Source organism: Ascidiella aspersa, chromosome 3 (assembly GCF_963924565.1).
Source record: "Ascidiella aspersa chromosome 3, kaAscAspe10.2, whole genome shotgun sequence".
Taxonomy (NCBI): Eukaryota; Metazoa; Chordata; class Ascidiacea; order Phlebobranchia; family Ascidiidae; genus Ascidiella; species Ascidiella aspersa.
In genome coordinates, this window is record NC_139449.1 from 35,236,894 (window position 1) to 35,264,587 (window position 27,694).

General features: G+C 37.6%; 1 protein-coding gene across 1 annotated transcript; it reads right to left on the reverse strand.

Annotated features, from left to right (window-relative positions):
• Positions 1 to 1,072: 1,072 nt before the first annotated feature.
• LOC146162716 (E3 ubiquitin-protein ligase Midline-1-like) lies at positions 1,073 to 27,256 on the reverse strand. Its single transcript, XM_083385275.1, has 16 exons — positions 27,128 to 27,256; positions 20,113 to 20,347; positions 18,791 to 18,942; positions 17,482 to 17,730; positions 16,869 to 16,969; positions 16,520 to 16,643; positions 16,042 to 16,143; positions 14,864 to 15,003; positions 14,101 to 14,206; positions 13,465 to 13,600; positions 10,286 to 10,403; positions 9,133 to 9,257; positions 7,294 to 7,569; positions 2,640 to 2,768; positions 2,428 to 2,578; positions 1,073 to 1,913 (listed from the first exon to the last, which is right to left on the reverse strand). Exons 1-16 carry the CDS (start codon positions 27,254 to 27,256, stop codon positions 1,619 to 1,621), a joined length of 2,568 nt encoding a protein of 855 aa, XP_083241401.1. The 3' UTR covers positions 1,073 to 1,618.
• Between the last annotated feature and the right edge of the window lie 438 nt (positions 27,257 to 27,694).

The following is a 27,694-nucleotide window of genomic DNA, read 5'->3' on the forward strand; positions in this document are numbered from 1 at the left end:
CACACACGTTTTCGTTATAATTTTATGGTTAGCGCAGCATGTAATTTAGAAAACGTATCTTGCTGTGGATAAAGAACTACTTGTTTGAATATTAGACAAGTATAGTAACCCTCAACAAAATTCCCAAATCCGTGAAGCTGACTTATTCGGTTTTAAATCTTAAAACATTTCAACTTTCTCCTATTATTATTTAAAAATCTTGCAATTATTCCAGAACATTCTTGTTTTAAATAAAGTTTTATTTTCACACACCAAGCAAACATGATCAAAATTGCACATGGTCTATTGCAGGGGTCGGGAACCTTTTTAGCTAAGGGAGCAATATAAGCCACATATTCTATTCTTGGTTTTATTTCCATGAGAGCCATATAATACTTTTTATTACACCTAGTTTAAGGTTGGCAAAAAATAGTAAATTGAACAGTGCCCCCAAGGACAGAACATGCTATGCAACAAAAAAGAATTATCTAAGTTTGCGGAACTTTGACTGCTGAGTTTCGTTGAAAGAATAGGCGCCTTTTGGGTATTCAGAGATTCCTTTAAACGGGATAACAGTCTCGAACAACAAATAGGATTTGCGCTATTGATAGCTTAGATTTTTCTGCAAGCAAGATTATTTCATCAAAAGAGCCATATGGCGTCACAAAAAGAGCCACATATGGTTCGCGAGCCATAGGTTCCCGACCCCTGGTCTATTGTGACAAGATGAAGAATAAACTATAGGACAACAAAATATCTCAGAAGAAACAGCACATTATTAGTTATAGGGTATCAAGGATGATCGTGCAAGAAAAACAAGAAAAAACTAGCCTGTGTTGGGATTCGAACCCACGACCTCGGCCATTCCGGAACCTTCGTTCTACATACTGAACTAGACAGGCTCAAAGGTTAAGCAAATCCAAAACCAACCCAAAAATGCACGACTTTACAAGGAAAGATCACAGTAATGTATAATGTGTATAAACGTTTAGGTAAAATAATAGAATTGGAAAAATGTTTGGGTAATTTAATAAAATTAAACTATCACAATTAATGAGGCTTTTAGGCTAACAACTTGTCAAAAAGAAAAAAAAAATAGTTTTGTAAATTATTCATCGAATTTAACGACATATTGGGTCTTTTGTACCAAATGTCGCTAACAACAAAGCAACGACCACGCGACAAACTTAAACCCCAAAACGAAAAGTTGTCAAATTGGCAGTGCATGTGTTGGTCATGGAAGGGTGCAGTGAAAACATGAAAGAAACAAAACGGAAAAATATTTTTATACCAAGCCGAACAAACGAGATACTTTCAATGCAATGTTAAGCCAGTTGATTTTCATTCGATTTGAGCTAAATCAAACAAAACAAAGCCAATATTATTTTTTGTTTGAAAAATGCATTTTAGAAAAGCGTTGGGATTTTTAGCAGAAACCGTAAATTTGTTCCTTCTTACATAATGGTTGCTTAACGGGTGATTTTTTAAATTAAATCATGTTGAAAAATTTGATTACCAAATAATTGCCTTTTTTCATCTAGAGCTCGTTCTGTTTAAAACCTAGAAATACCTAATTTCTGAAGATGATTTGGGTTGCGAGTTTAAGTAACATTATTTGCTTTATGCCAAAGAATTCCCCTTACGCGAGAACGACCTTGACTTGACCTTTAGCGTAAAGCACAACAGACACCGGCAACAAACACGTGATTGACTTTTCAAGCAACAACAACAACCTATCCGCTTGTGTTACGTCACAAATAGCGATTGTGGTTTCGCCTCCGGATCGCACGGTCAGCTGGATTTCGACTTGAAAGTGCAGAGTTCCGAAGTCCGTGGGTTCGAATCCTGCCGACGGAGGGAAACCTTGTGTGGGCCAGTTGCCAGAATCAAGGTGGTGAGTTGTAGCAGGGGCAAAGTGTAGAAAAGTCCCACCGCTGAAAATTGAGAAAAAAAATATATTTTGTACTTTGGGGATGTAATAGTCATATTTTAATTAGTTGATTTTAGCAATTGTTTGCATAAACAAACTTAAAATAGTTTTGATTTTAACACAGTTATTACAAATTTATAAAAAACAATATTTTTTATAAATATACAATTTATACCATATATATATATATATATTTTTTTTTTTTATAAGCATTATCGTGTCGTATAATTAGTTATTTTTAGCAGACGTTTGAGATAGTAGCTTTTTCAACAAACTTAAAATGGCTTTGACTTTAAAACAATTGAATAAAAGAAATGATTAATTTTCAACTTTAAGCCGATGGTGTAGCTCACAAGATAAGTAGGCCTAATGCTAATAAAATATAGCAACACATGAATTTTCGATTAGTGAACCTTTTTGAATGGTTGAAATTATTCACATTTGGCTACATACGTCACAATTAAAAAGTCACATCATTGCAAGGCTTGATGACGTAAGCAAGACTCAATCGAACATACTTTCCGCCAGGTGGCGTGCGCGACTCGCTCCCGTGCAAAACGTTCTTGTCTCTCTGGCTGAGGTTGGTCACGCCAAGAATGACGTGACTGGGCGTTTGTGACGTCACTGTTAGGCGCCAGCGATGCTCCCCGTTCCAGAATCCCGCGTCCCCTAGTGGTAAAAAAAACCTTGTAAATTTCGCCCTGGTTAAACCGTAAACAAGCTAACAAACCTTTGATTGCGCAATAATTCTCGCAGCGAAACTCGGCCGAGCGACCGGAAGCGTCGATTGTGACGTCACACGTGCTTCGGTCAAGCGGAACGAACTTGAGCTGGTTTGCTGCAGAGAAAGATTGACAAGCTTTGACAAAAAATGGCGGCCGATTTGTGTTGAGTTAATTTTTTTTTTGCCGGAAACAAGCTTTTTTTTGCGCTTATTTGTCGTTTTTTAAATAAAAAAAAACGATCTATGCTTTAAACTAATAATGATCAACACTACGCTGTTTTAACAACGCTTGACGGACAACACACGTTTTTTTTGTTTTGTTTTTCTCCTTATGGTTGCATTAAAAACAAACCGTATAATAGGAGGAAAAATGCAAACGTTTGAAAGTCACTTTGTAGTCTTGCAAGGATTATTTCTGCAAACGTTCCGAAATCTTATAGATAGCTTTTAATAAGTTATCACTTGCAGGATATTTTCATGAAAATGTGACTTTTTCTCAAGGTCGATTGCCGTTTTGTTTTTTGTCTGAAACGCGTTTGTTTTCATTATATCTTAACGCATAGTAATACATGTTTTGAGGTATGTTTTAAATTAACAATGCCAAAAAGTTGTTGTATAACGACTAGGGATGTTCGATACTTGATATTTTATATTGATCCCGTTCCATGATATTTTTGTCAAAAAAGTATGGATAAGATAGATACGATGAAGATGACGTCATTATTATGCTTAAAGTAGAAAATTCGGCAAAATTGAAACATTCAAAAGGTATTTTTTTCAGTTATTAAGATAACATTTTCTTTATAGTTGAGTTCGGTTACCTCCAGCAGTTAGTTTACTAATTTTTCAGTAAATTACCGTTCATGGTTGAAATCTTGCATTGTATTGCAAATCATGGCTCAAAATCCTATATCAATTTTGTATCGCATCGGCAGCGGTACCAGTCTAGTATCGGACGAATATACCAGCACGATACCAGTCTAGTATCGGACGAATATACCAGCACGATACCAGTCTAGTATCGGACGAATATACCAGCACGATACCAGTCTAGTATCGGACGAATATACCAGCACGATACCAGTCTAGTATCGGACGAATATACCAGCACGATACCAGTCTAGTATCGGACGAATATACCAGCACGATACCAGTCTAGTATCGGACGAATATACCAGCACGATACCAGTCTAGTATCGGACGAATAAACCAGCACGATACCAGTCTAGTATCGGACGAATATACCAGCACGATACCAGTCTAGTATCGGACGAATATACCAGCACGATACCAGTCTAGTATCGGACGAATATACCAGCACGATACCAGTCTAGTATCGGACGAATATACCAGCACGATACCAGTCTAGTATCGGACGAATATACCAGCACGATACCAGTCTAGTATCGGACGAATATACCAGCACGATACCAGTCTAGTATCGGTCGAGTATACCAGCACGATACCAGTCTAGTATCGGACGAATATACCAGCACGATACCAGTCTTGTATCGGACGAATAAACCAGCACGATACCAGTCTTGTATCGGTCGAATATACCAGCACGATACCAGTCTAGTATCGGACGAATAAACCAGCACGATACCAGTCTTGTATCGGTCGAATATACCAGCACGATACCAGTCTTGTATCGGTCGAATATACCAGCACGATACCAGTCTTGTATCGGTCGAATATACCAGCACGATACCAGTCTTGTATCGGTCGAATATACCAGCACGATACCAGTCTAGTATCGGACGAATATACCAGCACGATACCAGTCTTGTATCGGACGAATATACCAGCACGATACCAGTCTTGTATCGGACGAATATACCAGCACGATACCAGTCTAGTATCGGACGAATATACCAGCACGATACCAGTCTAGTATCGGACGAATATACCAGCACGATACCAGTCTAGTATCGGACGAATATACCAGCACGATACCAGTCTAGTATCGGTCGAGTATACCAGCACGATACCAGTCTAGTATCGGACGAATATACCAGCACGATACCAGTCTTGTATCGGACGAATAAACCAGCACGATACCAGTCTTGTATCGGTCGAATATACCAGCACGATACCAGTCTAGTATCGGACGAATAAACCAGCACGATACCAGTCTTGTATCGGACGAATAAACCAGCACGATACCAGTCTTGTATCGGTCGAATATACCAGCACGATACCAGTCTAGTATCGGACGAATATACCAGCACGATACCAGTCTAGTATCGGACGAATATACCAGCACGATACCAGTCTTGTATCGGTCGAATATACCAGCACGATACCAGTCTAGTATCGGACGAATAAACCAGCACGATACCAGTCTAGCATCGGACGAATATACCAGCACGATACCAGTCTAGTATCGGACGAATATACCAGCACGATACCAGTCTAGTATCGGACGAATATACCAGCACGATACCAGTCTAGTATCGGTCGAATATACCAGCACGATACCAGTCTAGTATCGGTCGAATATACCAGCACGATACCAGTCTAGTATCGGACGAATATACCAGCACGATACCAGTCTAGTATCGGACGAATAAACCAGCACGATACCAGTCTAGTATCGGACGAATAAACCAGCACGATACCAGTCTAGTATCGGACGAATAAACCAGCACGATACCAGTCTAGTATCGGTCGAATATACCAGCACGATACCAGTCTAGTATCGGACGAATAAACCAGCACGATACCAGTCTAGTATCGGACGAATATACCAGCACGATACCAGTCTAGCATCGGACGAATAAACCAGCACGATACCAGCCTAGTATCGGACGAATATACCAGCACGATACCAGTCTAGTATCGGACGAATATACCAGCACGATACCAGTCTAGTATCGGACGAATATACCAGCACGATACCAGTCTAGTATCGGACGAATATACCAGCACGATACCAGTCTAGTATCGGACGAATAAACCAGCACGATACCAGTCTAGTATCGGACGAATATACCAGCACGATACCAGTCTAGTATCGGACGAATATACCAGCACGATACCAGTCTAGTATCGGACGAATATACCAGCACGATACCAGTCTAGTATCGGACGAATATACCAGCACGATACCAGTCTAGTATCGGTCGAGTATACCAGCACGATACCAGTCTAGTATCGGACGAATATACCAGCACGATACCAGTCTAGTATCGGTCGAATATACCAGCACGATACCAGTCTAGTATCGGTCGAATATACCAGCACGATACCAGTCTAGTATCGGACGAATAAACCAGCACGATACCAGTCTAGTATCGGACGAATAAACCAGCACGATACCAGTCTAGTATCGGACGAATATACCAGCACGATACCAGTCTAGTATCGGTCGAATATACCAGCACGATACCAGTCTAGTATCGGTCGAATATACCAGCACGATACCAGTCTAGTATCGGACGAATAAACCAGCACGATACCAGTCTAGTATCGGACGAATATACCAGCACGATACCAGTCTAGCATCGGACGAATATACCAGCACGATACCAGTCTAGTATCGGACGAATATACCAGCACGATACCAGTCTAGTATCGGACGAATATACCAGCACGATACCAGTCTAGTATCGGACGAATATACCAGCACGATACCAGTCTAGTATCGGACGAATATACCAGCACGATACCAGTCTAGTATCGGACGAATAAACCAGCACGATACCAGTCTAGTATCGGTCGAATATACCAGCACGATACCAGTCTAGTATCGGACGAATAAACCAGCACGATACCAGTCTAGCATCGGACGAATATACCAGCACGATACCAGTCTAGTATCGGACGAATATACCAGCACGATACCAGTCTAGTATCGGACGAATATACCAGCACGATACCAGTCTAGTATCGGACGAATATACCAGCACGATACCAGTCTAGTATCGGACGAATATACCAGCACGATACCAGTCTAGTATCGGACGAATATACCAGCACGATACCAGTCTAGTATCGGACGAATATACCAGCACGATACCAGTCTAGTATCGGACGAATATACCAGCACGATACCAGTCTAGTATCGGACGAATATACCAGCACGATACCAGTCTAGTATCGGTCGAATATACCAGCACGATACCAGTCTAGTATCGGTCGAATATACCAGCACGATACCAGTCTAGTATCGGACGAATAAACCAGCACGATACCAGTCTAGTATCGGTCGAATATACCAGCACGATACCAGTCTTGTATCGGACGAATATACCAGCACGATACCAGTCTTGTATCGGACGAATATACCAGCACGATACCAGTCTAGTATCGGTCGAATATATCAGCACGATACCAGTCTAGTATCGGTCGAATATACCAGCATTTCGTATCGGGTATTGGCCCAATCCGATTATCGAAAATCGGTAAAGGTTGGTTCACACTAGACGCGTCTAGCGTCAACGTAAAACGTTTTTAAAAAAAACGCTTTCGGTTGCGGAAAGTTGAAATATTCTAACTTTGAAACGCGTTGTGTGTGAACTGGACGACGCTAGCGTTTAGCGCCAGACGCCAACGCCAACGCCAGAAGCAAAACGCATCTATAGTATGAACCAACCTTACGAGCGACAAACCCCAGAGTCCAGGTAGAAATTAAGAACTTGAAATAACCAAAACAAACCAGTTTTCTTTTTTCCGATCGCGAATGGCGTTGACCACTCCCCCTCCCCCGCCTTATTAATCGCCCGCACAGTGACGTCACAGTGCAGGTATTCTTCTGGAACTCGGTAATTGTTTTCGGTCATTTTCTCAAAATGCGGCGACTTCTCGTTGCCGGGGCTTTGGAGTCGGATCTCGTAACACTCGATTACGTCATCGAATGATGACGTCACCCAGCTGAGGACGCCTGCAGGGGACGAGTCGTCGCTCGAAGACTGGACCAGAGGCGGACCTGGGACTGACAAGGACTTGTGTCATTATTCTTGCTTGAAAATAACGAGACTGGACCTTCTTAGGACGGAAAGTCCTTTTGTTTCATTATTACTGTTTGTACGAACTAATGGACCTAGGACTGTAAAGGACTTTTGTCGTTATCAGTCGAGTCGAACCGTTTGACTTTTCCAGGTCAGGTTCGGGTTCAAGGATTTTTTCGGGATCCGGTTCAGTTCCGGTTTTGGTTTCGAGCAATTTAAAAGTTCCGGTTCAGCTCCGGTTCGATCATCGTTATTTCAAAACCGGTTCATAAAGTTCCGGTTCGGATACCATATAAGTTGCGTTAAATCTAAAAATGTGGGTGAATAAATATAGAGAATAATCTTTGAATTGTAAGTCATTCAAGCTAAGTTGCGTGACGTATTAAAAAACAGCAACTCATTATTGAAATACCTAAAAAATAAAAATCAACGTTTTATTTAATCAATATTCAAATTTTAATTTCGAACATGTCGTAACTTAAATCTGTAAAAAGAGGTTGTGACGTAATGCTGAAGTGAACCGCTTTTGTTTACAGGTTCGGGTTCGGTTAAGGTTCATGTTCTTTCAAATTATTCGGTTCAGTTCCGGTTCGGCTCCTTAAAATCTTATAAAAACGGTTCAGGTTCGGTTACGGTTGGAAAAAAATGACACAAAACCGGAAAGTTCCGGTTCGGTTCTTCAATAAAGTTCCGGTTCGGTTCCCTGGTCATTATTCTTGCCTCTAAAAGAACGAGACTGAAATGACCCGTGTCAATATTCTTGATAAAAAACGAGTGGACCTAGGACAGAAAAGTCATTTTGAGTCATTATTTTTTATAGACGAATTAGTGGACTTAGGAAGGACGTTTGTGTAATTATTATTCTTGCTTATAGAAGGACTTGTGTCATTATTATTGTATATCAGGGTTTCTCAACCTTTTAAGGCCAGCGGCACCCCTCGGAAATAATTTTTTTTTTCTTAGGTAAATCACTAATTCACTATAATGTCGCAATAAACGAAACTGGAACAACACTCATCGACTTTGCACAACGTAGGAAGTCATAATTGGATTTATTCTACTCCAATCTTACACGAAAAGTTGTAAGAGTTGAGAAATAAACAGATTCTTAAAGATTCCCAAATATGTCGCGGCACCCCGGTTGAGAATCACTGTTGTATAATATGCTCGAATTCTAAGTTAAGCTAAAACTATTATTGGTTAAGGTATTTTGGGTCCTTGAGAAATAATAGCACCATTTGTGGGAAGTTGAGAGCTACCATATGTTTTTTAATAAGTTTTTTTACTGATCGTAATATAAGGTGTTGCTTGGCAAAGCGTGAAAATTCCAAAGGTTAAAATCATACTTTTTGTGGTAGTACTGGCGATTAAATATATAATCTGTTTTATTCGCTTAACGATTAAGTTGTTTATAACATTACTTATATTCGCTAGAAATAACCCAATTATAATCGAATTGTAAGGTTTACGCTTTACTCTATTTCGTGGTAAGCCTGTTTAGTGCTGGGTTTAAAACAATGCTAAAACTTATGCTCGAAAAAACTTACTTTGCAGAAAATCCAGCTTGTCTAGTTGACCTTTGACCTTGTCAATGCTGACGTGGAGCCCGGACGCTGGTGGGCGCTCGAGAGCGATATCAGGATCTGGTATCCGGTCGATCGCTTCTTTTAATCTAAGTTAACAACTTTTAGTTGAAGTAAAACATTTCTATTGTAAGGGGCCTTCTATATTCGTGACTTTACACGTGATTTCAACAAAGTATCGCATTAAATTCATTTTTATATGAACGGAAAACTACCGCAAACGTGTCTATTTACTATGAAAAATGCATTAACATCTTTACCCCGTGCAAGAACTTATAGCTCGATTGCAATTTGACAGTTTAAGACAGGTTTGGACTACGTGGTGTTAACATTCCTGATACATCTAAAGTACTAGAATTTTTTCAGAAAAGCATAAATATCGCACTTGTTTTACTCTGAAGTCTGCAGCGAGTTATATTGCAATGATAAGTTCATTTTCTTGGTGTTATACATAAAACTGAATACATCGGTTTGAATCGTTTATTTAGAATACACCATAAATCATTCCTCAATAGAAAAACAAAATCTAATAATTGTAGTCCTATTGGATTCAGTAACTTCAAAATAAATCATTAGTTCGAAAATCTAAATGAAAAGTCATTTTGGCCAAAAAACAGGATTTGATAACAGTGACTCTAATCATTAATGCATTTAGGTCAAGTCATTAGAAGCCTAATAATCTTGTATCGGTTTAAAACTTAAAAAAATTGAAAGGATTAAAGCAAATTGCATTTCTTTTTGACAGATGTCCAACATAAAAAGCGCTGCGTTATGACCAACGATTACGGCTTACGTATCATGAGTACACCGAAAAGCCATCGCAGACTCACTGAATCTGTCAATCAATGATGTAAGCAAGTCAGGCGACAAAAACAACTAGCCTGTGGTGAGGTTCGAACTCACAACCTCCGGTCACACCTGCCTTTCTTGCATCATTTTTCGATTAGACTGCGAAGGCCTTCGGTATAAAAAACTGGAATAGCCTAATATTAGAAGCGTAATATCCTTATATCGGTTTAAAATTAAAAAAAATGAAAGGATTAAAGCTGATTGCATTCTTGTCAATCTGGCAGATGTTTAAAATCGAAAAAAAGCCTTAAAAACCGGACTAGCCCACCTTTCTTCCACCATCCTGACGTTCAGCAGAAAGTAGCTCGGATCTGCCTCTTTGAGGATCTCCTCAGCGAATGACGTCACACCGGCGTGCATTAGGCTCGAGTAGTGAGACTGGAGATCTGAAAAGGCGGCAAAGGACAAATCCACCTGTGGGCTGGGTTTGCAATGTGTCGGCTTCATGATTTTTTTTAATTTTATGCAATTTTTTTTAAATATTTTTTTTTCTGAATTTAGACAAGTTTTGGTAATTATTTTTTTTTAATTTTTAGACAAATCTTGATAATTAATTTTTTTATTTTAGACAATTTTTGTAATTAATTTTTTTCAATTTTTAGGCAAATCTTGATAATTGATTTTAGACAATTTTTGTCAATTTGTTGGGAGTTAATTAATTGTTTTGTTACTTATTTTTTGTAAATTTTAGACAATTTTTGTTTTTGTTTTAACTTCAGACCAAATTTTTAAGAATTAAAAAAAAAATTGATTTATTTTACTGCAGCGCATCACCTAGAAAATGGGTGTTTTTCCATAAACTGCTGTGTCAATTAAAATTCAAGAAAGTCAATTTTGCGTTTATTTATGCATTTCAAAAGTCTTGCATAACAAAAAAATGCGGCCCAAATTACAAAATCGGGATGGTTTTGATCATGGTAAATCTCGACAACGCACCAAAAACTCATTTTGCAAACACATGCTAAAACAAGCAAAAGCAACGCCATATGTTTGAGGCATGATTGAAAAACGTGTGAACAAGGTCCCAGTAATTGATTATAAGTGAAAAATTTTTGAAGTTTGTTTAAATTTTAAGAAAAAAAAACTCGTCTTTGAAATTGAGGAAGGTATAAAAAGGTTTCATTTCTTGCATACTTTCAGAAAATACCGGGCAAACTAAAACACGAAGCATTTCTCGAAAAGTTTGATCGATAAATTGTATTTTCACGTTTTTTTCAAAAAAAAAAACGACTAGATGTCATAAAAATAGGTTTAGGCATCGAATTAATACAAAAAAAAAAACTAAGTTCGTTTACCTTTTTCAGCTAGTAAATTACACATTGGATTGCTAAAAAGATTAGAACACGCCATGCATACCACAAGGGCAACATTTTTTTGTGGGCAATGTCAAATTAAATTGCAATTTGTTTGTTACAATGGAGCCGTTAAATAATAGTTTCAAATCCAAACATTTCGTATATGTTCCGTCAAAAAATTATTCAGGTTAAATGATTTTGCTGATCGTGTGTTTAAATTGCCGGTATAACGCCAGTAAACATACCTTGACTGTGTAACTGTGCTTCTACGGAGCTATCAAAAACGACTCTACACAAATGTTATATTTTTATACAGTTTGCAAATGGTCTGCATATTGAGCCAGGCTGGGGTGTCGGTTAAACATAACCAGAGTCTAAATCCGGCTAAATGTGCGATTTCATCGAGTCCTGAGTCCGACTCAGACTCTACAGCAGTGATTCCCAAACTGTGTGCCGCGAAACTTTTTGTAATTTCGGAAAATAGAGTATTAGTTATACAAATAGGCATACGCGCAAGCATTTTAGACTTGAATACGCACTATACCATTACAAATTAATCACATTGAGACATTTACATATAGTTTGTCAGGGCGATTGTAAAATGACTCTATTGTTGTTGTGTTAAAAGTGTGCCGCGAAATATCTAATATATTTTAGTGGGCCGCGAGCGAAAAAAGTTTGGGAACCACTGCTCTTCAGCATGTATTTCACCCATTTACGGAGCTCAATTACGGTGGATTTTCAGCAATCCAGGCAAAAGGTTGTCATATAATTAATTCACTCAATACATGGTTGGAATATTTTCCACCATATGCTATTCCGCCTTAACAATTTACAGTTTGCGGTCTAAATAGTTAACAAAAAATTGGTACTCCACCAGTGTATTTCGGGCTCAGGACTCGGATAGTTTGACGTGTTCTTACTGGAGTCTCGAAGCCGGAATCCGATTGGACTCTGCAGCCTTGGTTTTAGGTAACGGCGAAGAGATTTCATTTTAGTGTTTTACGGTGATAATAATATAAAAATGTTAACGAAAAACTAATGATTATTTGAATAGAATTTTTGTTTGGTAATAAGAAGTTTACATAACATGGCTCTCTACTTGGTTCCAGGCCAAATTTCTATACTGTTATTTTTGTCAACTGAAACCAGCACGTCCCATATAAAAGTAGGCAACATTGCGTGGACCTTCATGAATTTTAAGGTCCGGAAAACCTTTTTGCAAGACACATTTTTTGCCTTAGTTTTCTGAAATCGTTTAAATTCAAATATTGTTCGTGAACTAGTTGACTTTTCAGTCAGCGAGCCCGCAAAAAGGCCTAAATTTGGCCTTAAATCGTAAACTACGCAATGAAAGACGTAGAACGTTCGACTGCTGCGTTACTCGCTGCAAGAGTACACAAAAAGGCAGGGAGTTGCACCGTTTGACTTTTTCGGTTCAGGTTCGGTTCGGGTTCAAGGATTTTTTCGGAATCTGGTTCAGTTTCTGTTTCGGTTCGGAGCAATTCAAAAGTTCCGGTTCAGCTCCGGTTCGACCATCGTCATTTTAAAACCGGTTCATAAAGTTCCGGTTCAGATACAATATAAGTTGCGTTAATCTAAAAATGTGGTTCGATAAATGTGAATTATAATAATTATTCAATTGAAACTTGTATGAAATCTAAGTTTCGTGGCGTATTAAGTTTTATTAGATAAATAGTCATTTTTTCATAAAAGTTTGAACATGGCATGACTTGACTCTGTACAATACAAGTTGTGACGTCATGCTGGAGTGAACCGCTTTTGTTTACAGGTTCGAGTCCGGTTAAGGTTCAGGTTCTTTTAATTTAAAATATTCGGTTCAGTCCCGGTATGGTTTTTTAAAATCTCACAAAAGGTTCGGTTCGGGAAAGAAAAAATGTCCCAAAACCGGTTAAAAAAGTTACGCTTCGGGTTTGGTTCGACTCCCTGCAAAAATGCAATTACACTTTAAACGTTAAACTAAACACAATAAAAGACTTGGATCGTTCGACTGCTGCGTTATTCGTTGTGAAGAGTGCACAAAGAGAAATTAAATTTTAAACGTAAAAAGGCGAGACTTCAATGCTTTCCTCACTTTAAATCTCACCATTACGTGCATAGACATCTTAAATATTCTGCCGTACACTCACACCTGCTCTCATCCGTTTTTCTTGTTCCCTGACGGATGACTCGGACTTAGCGAGAAGATCGTTCCTCTTTCTCTCCAGGAGCCGGTGCATCTCGTCGATCGAGGAGTGGATTTCCTCCCGGGCCTCCCACTCTCTCTTCTGAGGAGAAGATAAAGAGCAAAAAGTGACCGGAGCGCCAAGTATAGGGTGGCGTGTAGTTTTTTGGGTGGTATAAGGTGGCATTTGTTGGGGGGTATGACGTGGCATTTTTTAGGGGGTATAACGTGGCATTTTTAAGGGGGTATGACGTGACATTTACTTGGGGTAATGACGTGTTGCTTTTACAAATAACTAGTAGTGTTAAAAAATGTGTTTTGTAGGACAAGGCCCATTCAAGCCATCTGTAAAATAACTACAGTCCAAGTCAAGTACTTTTTCATAAAGAACAAGTAAAGTTCCAGTCCAGGTCATAAATAGAGCAAATCAACTAAAAGTCAAGCCCAAATTACCATCGATTTTAGTGAATTCAAAGATTACATTCATGTAAATCTTTGTAAATGGCGGTATTGTCTAATTCTAAATAGAGTAATCAGGTGGCACTATATATATAGTTTGTCTTTGTAATTTGAACTTTGGCGCGAACATTTTTGATACCGTACCTCCAGGTCTTTAAAGGCTTCTCCCAATGACGTAATCTTGGCCTCTACCTTGGCCTTCTTTTGCTTGAGAACTTGAAGGTTAGCGCACAAACGCTCTCTCCCCTCTCTGTGACGCAATAAGCGGTTTATAGGGTTGGATTATTGCGAAACAACCGCGCATTGTTTTTCATTAGTACACATAACTTAGAGAAGAAATATATAATCTATTGCTGCTAGGCATAATACCAAATTTGTAGAGCTCTTCTGGCAAATGTAAAAAAACACCACGCGATTAGAGGCCCAATCATTCGTTATCGCGTTTTCGTTGCGTTCCATTCTTTTTTCCTTTTTTTTTCTTTGTTTATCGTGCACTGTACTAGTCGCATTCAGTGTTATTTACCCTGATGAAGACGACCTGCATAGGACGTTGAGACGTCGGAATAAAAATTACATTTGCCAGAAGAGCTCTACAAATTTGTTAGAGAACAAATGTCAAGACACATAGCCTAAATAGGACGCATTGTGTGAAAATTCCACTAAACAATGTGAATTATTTATTTTTATACAAGATAACAAAGCAACACAATACCAAGATATGAGAAAATTTTACATTTATCTGAGCAAGGGAATAAATTTGAAGGGAATACATTTCCTGTAACTTATTTCCACACCCCTTAAAACAGTTGGGGTGGTAGCACCCTTGTTTAAGAAACCCTGCTGTACTAATGTATTATTAAACAGGTAGTACCGCTTTAAATATTACTGATCTATTGGCCTTACTCACTTAAACGCCGCTTTGTTTGTGGATATGGGATGGTTTGCGTGGTTACCGCTTCCCGACTTACACATACGACAGACCGACTTCTTGCATCGATTACAGTACATCGTCACCGCCTCTTTGCCGTGCTCGGGACACAATAGCACCTGTGACGTAATAGAAACGGATAAGTCACGCGAAAATACGAAGCATTTTAGCATTTTACGCTGGGATTCTGTATATGATTACTGAATGTTGTGTTCTTTCACAGAAGGCGGAAAATTATTGTTTAACTACCTTTACCGAAACCAGTTATTAGGATTAAATTAAAAACACTGAACTGTGAGAGATATATTTTGTTTTACAAATAAATCATACATACAATAAAGTTTCACCGTATAAATCTAAAATAGCCAAAATAGTATGAAGACAGGTTAATAAAACTTTTATATTTCGTATTGAGAAACCTGCCTTTAACCATGGAATTTTACCCGATTTAAAAAGTCTTTGTGACCAATCAAATCGCTATACTTTTGTTCAAAATATCGGGCATGGGAATAAATTGTCAAGTATCAGAAAACCCAAGTTTATAGCTTATAAAAAAATTGACAAAGCTACAATTGTATTTGAACAATCGTGTTCGGTATAACACAACATAGAGGGTAAATCATTAAATATACTAGGATTTGATATTCTGGATTCCTTATTCTAGATCTGAAACCTATTATTCTAGAATACCTTGTAACTCTACATTGAACACCCCTAATGATAAAGCAACCATTGCAATGAAACAATAGTTATGATGTTGGGTAGTATGAAAGGTAAATAATTAAAATATACTAGTATTTGATATTTTGGATTCGTTATTCTAGATTTGAAGCCTACTATCCTAGAATACATTGAAATACTACTTTGAACACCCCTAATGATAAAGCAACCATTGCAATGAAACAATAGTTATGTTGGGTAGTATAAAAGGTAAATAATTAAATATTCTAGTATTTGGTATTCTGAATTCGTTATTCTAGATTCGAAGCCTACTATCCTAGAATACCTTGAAATACTACTTTGAACACCCCTAATGATAAAGCAACCATTGCAATGAAATAATAGTTATGATGATCCTAACTTATAACACAAATAAATGTTTGGCCGTCAAATTATGATTACCATGTGTGGAAGCTAGGAGGTAATCTTAAGCTTACCTTAGGTCTTGAGAAATTGTTGGTTGGCCCGACAAACTCGTGCTGTGCTTTCTTCGTTCCCCAGATGTGAACCACTTTAAAGCACTCGTTGCAATAGCTCAGCTGCGACACAAAAACAAAGTTTAAATCAGAGTCGGTTGAAAATAACTAAAAAAAAAATTTAACCGAGTTCGACTCCGGCCAAATGTGCGATTTTTCGTCGAGGTCCGACTCCCGACTCCAGCACTAAGTGGCTAAATGAACGTAATGCCAGTAAAGAATCAAAACATTTAAAATAACCTGTCAGTTTAATATGACTGTCTAGGGGCAAGAAAAACATCCCTTGTAGATAAAAAAATACTGTTCTGGTTACATAAAGAAATTGATTCAAAGTTCACCAATTCACTACTCAAACAACATCCGCCAAAGTTTATTAACCGAGCCACAGAAACATGTTTTAGTCGGTAGCGTGGCGCCGTCTAGCGGAACTGAAAAATACCTTGCAGTTGAGGCATGACTTGGTGGCGTCAGACGCTGGAGGCTTGCAGTAACCACATCTGATCGCAACTGCAGCTTTGGCCTTGGAACGAAACCGCTCCACGATAGACTCGAGGCCGAAGTTTCTGCCGTTCAGAAAACATACGTACAAAAAAAAAGATAGAAATTAGAAAAATCGGGATTGTTGGGGAAATTTAATGTATTTTAAGTAAATATGAGAAAACTTGTTTAACTTCTTTGCCTAAAATTTTAAATTTAAACATTTTGGCTACATTCCCATTTTAATAATTCTCTGTTGAGTTGTTGATTATCGCATGTCTCGTCTAATTGCCACACAGTGTACTTATTACCTGAAAAGTCCCGATATTCCAAGAGCTCCCAGTTCCACATTTCGCTCGCAGGTCGGGCAATAAATCTGCTTCACCTTGCTGCGTTTTAAGCTCTCGTAATTCTGCGTCAAAAAGTAATTAAAAAAAATATCTAAAAAAAATTAAAAACTGAAAAAAGATGAATATCTTTGTTGAAATATTATGAGGAAAAGCAATGGTGTGTTTAGTAAAGAAGAGAGGGAATGGTAAGAAATGTGGTAATGTCATTTTATCTGATAAAGGTAAATCTTATTATGCATCTTTTACTAGTGACTTAATACAAATAGTTAATGGATGTGTTAAATTCAATATGCAAGAAAAAAAATAACAGTTTAGGTAAAAATAAGTCTAGGCTATGAGAAACTTCAAACTTATCCACTACCACGTATTAAAATAGAAAAAAATATAGAATAAATGACCTAGGGCATTTAAAGCCATTTTTTCAATAACCTTGTACTTTGTCTTTTAATGTAAAATAAGTTTTATTTTAGACAAATCGACTTAAACTTAAACACTATAATTTAATACACTTAGCTACAACTGGACGATATATAAGTAAGAGGAACCAAATATGTAAATAAAAAAAATACGTCACCTTCTGACGTAACGACACCCGTGCGACTGACGTCATAGAACTGCTGCGACGCAGACTCGACGCGTTCTTTTGCGCCGAGTGACGTAACAGACTGCTGGATGACGTCATAACGCCCGATGACCTCAGCGAGTTCTTCCTGCCGCTGGAGGAGCTGTTAAGCTTGTCCCGGGTACGAGGGGATTTCCCGGGAGTGAAACGTGATGAGTCATCGTGGTCGCATCCGGGACTTTTCTGTGTTGGCGTGGATTGCTGAGTTGGCAAAAAAATGAAGGGTTTATACAGTGTTAGTGAATAAAACGGTTCCTAGAATGATTTTACAAATGAGATGTTTTTTAACCTACAGTTCGCTGTTTGATTTGGTTGGGTCGCCGACTGCAGTAGTTTTACATCGTTAGGATAGGATAAAATATGTTTTTATTCAAGAAAAAAACGAAAAACAACAAGAAAAAAACGAAAACCGAAAATCAAAATGTATGACAATAATTGACAATTCCAGGAGACAGCGAAATGCCGTAAGGTTCATCAAGTCAGCTATCCTGGCTGTTAGATTTAATGAGATTTCATAATTAGCGAGATTTGTCCAAATTTGAGAAAAATGCGGAAGCAATACGAATGCATGGATTATATTAATAAAATTCGAACTTACTAATGTAAACGGGTTACGACGTATGTTAGCTTACGGGAATTCCAGTGAAGAGAGTATTCGGGTGGTCGCGAAAAAACGTTGAAAATCACGGCTCTTATAATGGACGGTCGGTAAATAAGGAAAAAACCTTACTGAAAACCTGTTTTCAACTGATTGCATGTTGATAAAGAGAACTCCTCTATATTGGGTTTTATAAACGCGAACCTGCATCACGTAAATTGTTTTGTTGCAAATATACTCACTATGTGTGTGCTTAGGCGTCGCATAACATGTTTTGTTGCATTTTTGTTATCACTATTTAAGATTTGTGGCAGTGCTATGTTAAAAGAAAATCGTATATGACGTTTTCCATAACCATAGTCTAAACCAGGGCCGGTGAAAACTTCGGCCGCCAACCAGTTTTGTCTGGCTCGCTATACATCAAACTATAAAACCATTTTAAAGCAAAAACTAAAATGAAAACTACGCCTCTTTCAACTGAGCTCTTTTATTTTGAAAATTTATTCCATTTTTAAATTTGTACACTATAAATTTAATAAGGCTTTCATAGACCCCTTAAACCTAGGCCACATGGGGGGTGTAAGAACCCCTGAGCTACACCAAAGCTTAATGTGATCCTCTTATGTAAAACAACAAGCAAGCCAAACCACTTTAATTCATCACCTGGAAGTGCAGGAGGTCTTTGGTCGACAAAACAATCGGGGAGTTCGGCGGATTAGTGACTTTACAATCCCCGTTGTCCGGGCAACAATCGAACGGTGACGTCACTTTGGAACGGTCGCTTTTTGGCGAAGAGAAATCGCTGGTCGTGTCCGCTTCGAACAAAATTTAGATCAAAAAGGAGATTATAAAAAAGTTTTTTTACACCAAACATATGTGTGAAAACAGCTTTAAAACAATTAAATTGAACCATAATTTTTAAATAGTTTTTTAGAACCCCAAAGATATTTTTTCTTTTTTAAATAATGCTCTTAACTATAGTAACTCAGAATGATAATAATTCCCCTTGTTTATATTTTTTCGAAATTTAAAAACATGCAAGCCGAGTTTAAGGATGTTTCCTAAATTGGAACCACAGCTCAATATATATTTGTTTGAGGCCAATCAAACGAGATTGGCTCTTCTGTACTAGCCTAACTTTTTTATTAATCATAGTAGCGTAATCCAACAGGGGTAGAGGCAATTATAAAAAAAGTCAAATAACAACCGAATCCAACAGTAGAGTTTAATTTTGATGAAAACAGTCAAATTAAAACTGAACATAGCTAAGCGTTTTTACAATAATGCAAGTTGAAGGTCCACAACTTAGGAAAGCAAGATCTTTGTAAATAGCTGTTAGTTTATTTGGTATCAAATCGTGATGGGCTAATGTTTTGGGGGGAAATTCCGGGTGTTGGTATCGGAATTAAGCTCGCAGGAAAATAAAGGTCTTACTTCGGTAATTTGATTACTTTGTTTTTTTACCAGACTCGGATTTCAAGGCAAGAAAGTTTTTTTCATAAATAAACAGTGATAGCACTTTTCATACCTAGCAAACGTTTAATAAGTAGAGATAGACCGATATATCGGTTTACCAATAATATCGGCCGATATTTGGCTTCTACCGATATATCGGTATCGGTAAATGTAGGCCGATACTTTGGCCGATATTTTAGTACGAAAATATGATATAATTTATCCTGTACAACAAAACGATTTACACAAATTTTGATAAAAAAAAAATAGGTTTTAGCATCACACTAAGTTAATATGCAAAATAATAGTTTAATAAAAATTAGTAAAGGTATATAAACCAAAACGTTATTTGGATTTTATTTTTCATCAATTCAAGTTTAAAGCATTTCCCAGTTATATATAAAAAAAATCGATCGGTATCGGGTATCGGTTGACAAAATTGAAAAAAAAATTGGGTATCGGTTGAAAAAATGATATCGGCCGATCTCTATTAATAAGTATAAAAAAACACACGACACAAAACCATTTACCTTCCGAGAACGAGTTTTGACGCGATAGCTCAAAGAATGACGTCACTGAGGCAGAGTCGTCAAACTGGGAATTCCCCCCGGCACTCTCCTCGATCGATGACGCAATGAGGGGGGCGGCGGCGATCTGCGCACGCGCACAACCGTAGCACAGACTGTGGTTGCATGGCAACAGCACTGGGTGGGTAAAAAGCTCCCGGCAGAGGGCGCAGGTGAGCAGGTGGCCGAAGTTGGACATCTGGAGAGAAAAATAGAAGTTATTTCGATCGAGAAAAATATGTGTGTTAAAGGTAAAACCTTTTTAAAGGTAAAGCTTTCCAAACTTTTTGGATATCCAATGACAATAAAAAGTGATTTGGCACGGGTTCGCAATATTTTGGGTAAACCTAAGGCAAGGATTTACCACCTTTTTGGACAACTTAAGAGAAAAACAAATAGTAAAGGTAAGGTTTTTCAACATTTTTAGGTATCTTATGAATGTAAAATAACTTAATCGCAGGTTTGCAACCTTTTGAAAAAACTTAAAGGGGAAAATTAGTAAGGATTTACTAGCTTTTTGGACATCTTACGAACAAAATACACTCTTAACTACGGATGTCCGATAAAATCGGATCGACGCCAATACCCGATGCAGAGAGGCAGAAATCGGTAATCGTTATACTAGGGTTATATCGTTGCTGATCCGATACCAAACTAATATGGGAATTTTAGCCATGATATCCTTCCAACGCAGCGATTTCTAACCGGGTAAATTTATAAAAAAAAAGGTTACAAACTTGTATGCACAAACGCCCTACACTCGCACGAAGGAAAAATTAAAAAAACTCAAGCAGCACTTAGATCAGGGGTCTTAAACTGTTTTCACCGCGGACCCCTAAATTGTTTTTTTGCTTCGCGTGGACCACGATAAGCAAGAAATTAAAAAAAATGACGTCATAAACTGGCGTCGTAATACAAATAGACTGTAGAAATCTGCAGTTTTCAGTCCACAAAAAGTGAAAAGGAGAATAGAAATAGAGACATTCAGAGCAAAAACATTTTATTTTTAATTAAACTCTTTACATAAAAAAATTGATTACTTTCTAAATATACACCAATATTTCAATTTGGCCTTCACGGACCCCCTAAAACTAGTTCACGGACCCCTAAGGGGTCCATGGACCCCAGTTTAAGAACCGCTGACTTGAATGATATAAACACATTTGGTTAACACTATCTAAACACATATAATAAATACTTGCACCAGGCGAATTATATAAGGCAGCAAACGGGTTTATATAACTATAACGTGGAGGTTTATCCAACTTATTTTGCCGCAAGGATGGCACAGAATGTTGGTCATGCAACGTTCTACGAAAAGAGTATGAAAATTACTTTTAGATATTCGAATACCATGTATGTTGAAAAAAATGATTTACTTTTTTGAGCGATTTGCAATTGCATTAAAACACTTTTGTATATAGCTTTTGTGGTTATTTTAGTGGGCAGTGTAATGAACGGTAATATAACGCAAAGCTTTTCCTGGTTTGTTCTGCTTAATTTGGCCACTAAGCCACCCATTTTACAGGGCTCAAAGGACAATTCGGCGTTATTCGGCATAACTGGCGTTTTATTACAAGCTATTGCCGTACAGTTAATGCTTCAGCACGTTAAAAATGGTTAAATGGTTACCTACTTGTCTTTAGTTTGGTTTGTAATTCACGTTGGTAACCTGAATGATCCAAAAATAAATGAATTCTATTGCTAAACAGCAGTTCCTTTGTTGGCTGTTTTCTTTTCTCACTTTCACGAGGAATACACACACAAGACTTTCTTAAGCCAAACAAAGTGAGAGAACTGATACACGACATGACAGAATAAACAAACGAAAGAAATTACTGAACTTGGCAACTATAGGCTTGTCTATTCTCTAAAAACACTCCGCTTTTTCTCTAAAAATACTCCATTTCCCTAAAAACACTCCGCACACACGTTTTAGAACTTGTGCACACAGAAAACTACTGTTTGCTTGCAAAAACGGCGTCAAAATTATATTTTAAACCGAAAACGAGCCATTTACTAAACCGACATTCCCAGTCTTGTTTTTCATTAGATTCAATAGCGTGTATTTTTATATCACGCATTTACCTTAATGTTTTGAAACACTGCCTGCAGCTAAGTGCTCGAACACACAACGCACGTTGAACGTCCTAAAACAAACAACCTTGTTCCATATGCTTGGTAAGGTATATAGGGCTGTTTCGTTCACACAGGCAAACGATCAATATGTACATGTACAGTGAGGCACACAAACAAGCATATACGCGCATTTTGCTGATTAATACAAATCCCTGCTTAGCGGCATCTGGAAACGAAAGGGAAAAAATGATTAAGCATAATTGTGGACCGGTCAGACCATTTTTTTAAATTGTTTGTGCTACAAAATGGACTGCTGTGCAATATCACAACTGCTTGGTAAAAGTGGCAGGTTTCACATTTATACTTCGAAATTCGATTTTTACAATTTTTAAAGCGTGATAATGAGTTGCACATCCAAAAAGGTCAAGTAGATCGACATCATCTTGATTAAGACTGAGATAGTCGGTCTGCACAGAACCGTGCATAGTGTACTAGATGCATAATCTGCTGCCACCCTTTGTAAGAGCATATCATACTGAACGATGTTAAACATGGGTAAAGCAGTCCAACCGTGTTTTGTGGGAAAACATGGTTATAACAAGACCTATTAACGTAGAATGTAATAGTGGAATTGGCGTATTTTTAATGTAAATAGTGGAATTGGCGCTTTTACTTGAACCTGAAACGTCTTGGTAAAATCGTGTAATTTGAAGCACACAGTATGTTGCTAAACCGTTTTAGGTAATTAACAGCTGCAGAGTTTGGAGCGAACAGTTGGGTGCTAATACTACAATTTTACTTAAAAATTTTCCTCCTGTTTTGAGTGCGTTTGTAAAATAATTGAAAGCAGTCATTATAGTGACATGACCGTTTCCTAGGAGTTAATTAGCCTGATGTGCATATTGTCGATTTATACCAAAACGAAACAAGAGACTCGATTCAAATTCGACCATGGTAATATATCACGGACAACTTCACAAAAAGACAACCGAAGTGAAGTGCACAAAAACGTTTATCGAGCGGACAGAGCGATTAGTGAAGGGTGCTTCAGTTATGGTTAACCAGTCAACAGCTACATTGCGCACATACTGTATGAATTGAAAGGTCAATGGCCATTGGGCATATATAATATAGATACTGAGTGATTGTTACCAGGCGGCCAAAAAAGCAAACCATTTTGTAATGATTTATCACTAAATACGTAAAATCGCAGGCAAAACTTTTCAAGTTGTGAATTCATATAAAAACGGTTTGCTTAAAAGGGAAAACTATGTGTGTGTGGAATTTTTTTAAATAGCTACCGGTACAAGTAAAAAGCATGCTGACATAAAATAATTTCGCCAGGATTTATCAAATTTAAAAACCGAAGGGTCGTTTTGAAAATAAAATACCACTTTTAGCAAAACAACTCGTTATAAGAGCAGAATAAAACCAAAGCTGCTTGAATGAGCAGAATGCTCTCACAAAGTATTAGTTAACGTTGTTTGGTTGGCTCACCTAACAAACACAGCTAGTGGTGACGTAATCGAGCGATGACGTCACACTTTCGCTCGGGCGTTTGTGCAATTCGATTTTGTCAAAGTGTTGCCAAATCGTTTGGACCGCAATCGAAGTAAATCGAATGCATAAGCCTCGCAGTGGCAACGCATTTCATCGCTTACTTTAGGCTGCTCGCTTCAAAACCTATTGATTTTTATGTTCATGCCTCATAACCTTGACAATTCGCTGCGGCGTGTACAAGTGTACACTTTAGGTATCAAAAGAGCACTTAAAAACAACAACATTTTGAGTATGTCATTTTGACATCTAACTTCAACGCCCAGCTATTATACTTATCCAAAACATAAATGTACTATCTAATTCTGTATGGGCTTTGATGTTATTTTTAGGTCTAACTACAACCTTCAGCCATTATGCTACGATTTATTTATATCGTTTACAAAATGCTTCCTACTTCTGTGTAGGCTTTGATATTTATTCTACGTCTAACTAAAACATCCAGCCATTATCGTGAGATTTATTTAATTCACAAAACGCTAAGCCTTTGAAATTATTCTACATCTAACTAAAACCTCCAGTCTAACGTTTACAAAAAGCTGCCTTACTTCTGTATGGGCTTTGAGGTTATTCTACAATCTACGTCTTACATCTAACCACAACATCCAGTCAATATGCTGAAAAAGAAATATGTTTTTGGTAAATGCGTTATAATGCCGCATATACCAAGTATTCTTAAGGATGTTTGCTTTTTATACTATCAATTGACGTTTTACCGTAAAGCTGTACGATCAAGTCAGACGTCACATTTTTCATGTTTTTAACCGCTACACGTTACAGACGGGTCAAAGTACGGAAAGTGCTATTGAAAAATGTTTTACCTCATCCCTGAATTCTTGGCAGCAAAGCTCGACCTGAAATTGACAATTCATAACCGGTATTTCCTCTTTTACACAAACACACGTCTTCCAAGGTTCTAAACACACTAAAATTGTTATTTTGCTCCCAGTCACTGTACAAAAAAGGTTTTAAAAAACGTTAATTTCAACGTTTCAGCCTCAAAAAAAAAAAAAGAAATGGCTAAAGTTTACCTATAGGCGTCTATTTCTCTAAAACACTCTGCACAACTTTCAAAACTTTTGCACACAGAAAACTACTGTTTGCTTGCAAAAATCTAATTTTACACCAATAACCAGTAATTGACGAACCCTTTCTTAATTGACGAAACCCTTTCTTAATTCTTATTAAATTTAATAGCGTGTATTTTTTTTGGCTAAATTACGAAATCGTTCCTTCCCACTTAACTTAACAACCATTTTCTTAATATATTTATTAGTCTTTCTCTATTTCGTTTACATTTTTCCGACACACAAAACATTATTGTGCGGGAGGAACTGAAATTTCGCATACATTCAGGGCCAGCTGACTCACCAACTATTTTGAGTGTTCTGTTGTTTATATGCAAAGGTTTTGTTGTTTGTTTGCAAATGTTTTGTTGATTATTTGCTTGGCTGCATTCGTTGCAACAAAAATTATGGCGCTGGTCTAGAATCTTACAATATTTTTGGGTTTATATTGATAACTTTATTTATGTTGAGGCGCGAGTTAGTGTGTGGGTTTGGGTGGACCAAGTATTATTATTATATTTATTCTCCCATATTTATTGATTTCTTCCTCTCAATTTTGACAATTCGTTTGGTTACTGTAAAAAAAGTGGTGGGATTTTAGACCAGCGCCAAAATTATTTCCATACCATAACTCACAAAATAGAGATACAGCGAGAAACATACAGCAAGTATTATTATTATTATATTTATACTCAATATTTTTTCATTTTTTTCTTTCAACTGCAATTTTGACAACTCGTTTCGTTACTGTGCAAACAGTGCTAGGACTCTAGATCAGCGCCATTTTTTTTTTATATTATTTAATAACTCACAAAATAAATATACAGCGAGGCCTACTGAGCAGTTAGCGAGCTGTCCTGACCTAAAGTACACTCTTCAAATGCAGAGCGCATCGATCAGCCCAGACGATTATTACGTCACAACAATTTCCTATCCGGTTTGTGAGCAAACAATTGCGGGTCGTGACAAAGGCCTTCCGACCTGAGAGCATTTCTGTGGGTTTTAAGAGGTTTTCGCAGAAACTTAACAGAAAATCTGCACGCGATTAGAAAAACTCATCACTTTTTTCCAATTCAAATGAACGTTAAAAAATAATTTTGTATCTAACGATACAAATACGCCCTAAAAGAAGTGTCAAAAACATTTGCTGAAACATTGTTATTAAAACACCGGATTTAACGTTGCAGTTAACCCACAAGGATTTTATTGCAAACTTAGCATAGGCTGCTTTAGGCAATCTAGCACGCGAGATTTTAGTTGTACGAAGCCGCTGTCGTTAGCCATGCAGTGACTCTATACCACTACCTAGCGGTAGCTATATCTGCCAATAAATTCATGTTGTAGTTTGTAAGTGCGTCTTCTTCTTGTGCCTGCTTATATGCTTTGTACTGGCTCTCTTTAAGAGAGGCCGCTTCAGTCGCTCGGCTGGCCAGCACACCCGCCTCTGGTCTCCTTCATTTCCCTATAATTCTGTGATGGAATAAACTAAACAAGCTAACAGTAAAAACAGCTAGTGGGCACCACACTACAAGATGCGCTATACGGCCAGGGCGAACTTCGAAAACGTTAAATGGTCTCGCACCGACCAAAAATCAATTTTGAGTCGTAGTCCGAAAATCATTTGGAATTACGTTTGGCATTACAACGTTCTCAACGAATCAAAAGAATAAAGTGCTCGCAAAAAAAAATGGGTAAAACTATAGTCGAGAAAATAATTTGACTTGACCGGGACTTGACTTGGTCAACTGATGACTTGACCGCTATGTTTGAAGGGCTTGCCTTGGACTAGGGTTATTTCAAAATGACATGTTTACAACCCTGTAAGTGTAAAATGTTTTACTCTTAGAGCCACAATCTATATCTATTTGAAATCTAATGAGCAATTTTAACTCGTAGTCCGAAAATCATCTTGGAATTAAAACGTTTGCCGCCACGAATTAAATCAATTAAAGACTCGTAAAAAGCTGGGAAACTATTGCCGAGAAAATAAATTATTTTGTGTTAACTAATTTTCGTTTTTAAATCAAACGAAAATAATGAAAAGGTAATTTATTATCGACTAAACAAAAGGAATACATCGAAATATAGAGGCAATAGTATTATCCAGTTAAAAGAGGCAAGGACAAAAACTTATGTTTCGCAGGTTTAGAAAATTGCTTAACATTTTTAAATTAATAACAATTCAGCTTTAATTTAAAAAAAAAAAATTATTAGTATTTTTATGATTAAAGACGAAAATCACCAAATGTCATTATGTGGTTACTAAAATATCAAACCTTCAGTTTTTCTTCGTCATCAACTGATGACGCAATAGCATTGGATGACGTGGATCGTACCATGCTTTTTCGTGGTGACGACTTGGAAGACTTGCTGGCCGAACCCCAGAATTTAAACGCACCTAACATCGTGAAGTTCTGTTTAATAATTTAATAGAACGCGGACTATATCTGGACGAAAAAAATTGGATTTCAAATCGATTATGTATCAGGGGCGTAGCGTGATTGCTGCGAGGTTACATGGGCAATATTGCACTTGGTTTGAAAAACACGTCATTATCCCTGCCACCTCCTAATCACCGCTCGTTATCGTTGTTTCTCAAAGTTGTTCACTTGTCATCTAGCCAAGTAATCTTAAAACAGTCGCGGAACAGCATTTGGGCCTCGGGGGGTCACGAGAATATATTATTTTAATTATTCGCCAGTTAACGGGGCTCTTTCAATTGGGTTTGTTACAAAAAGCAAAAATATACGAAATATAAAGGTACCTACATGCGAAATAAAAAGGTTTACAAATTATGCTTTACGCACAATACCGGTACTTGAGTTAGGGTTACCGTTTGGGTG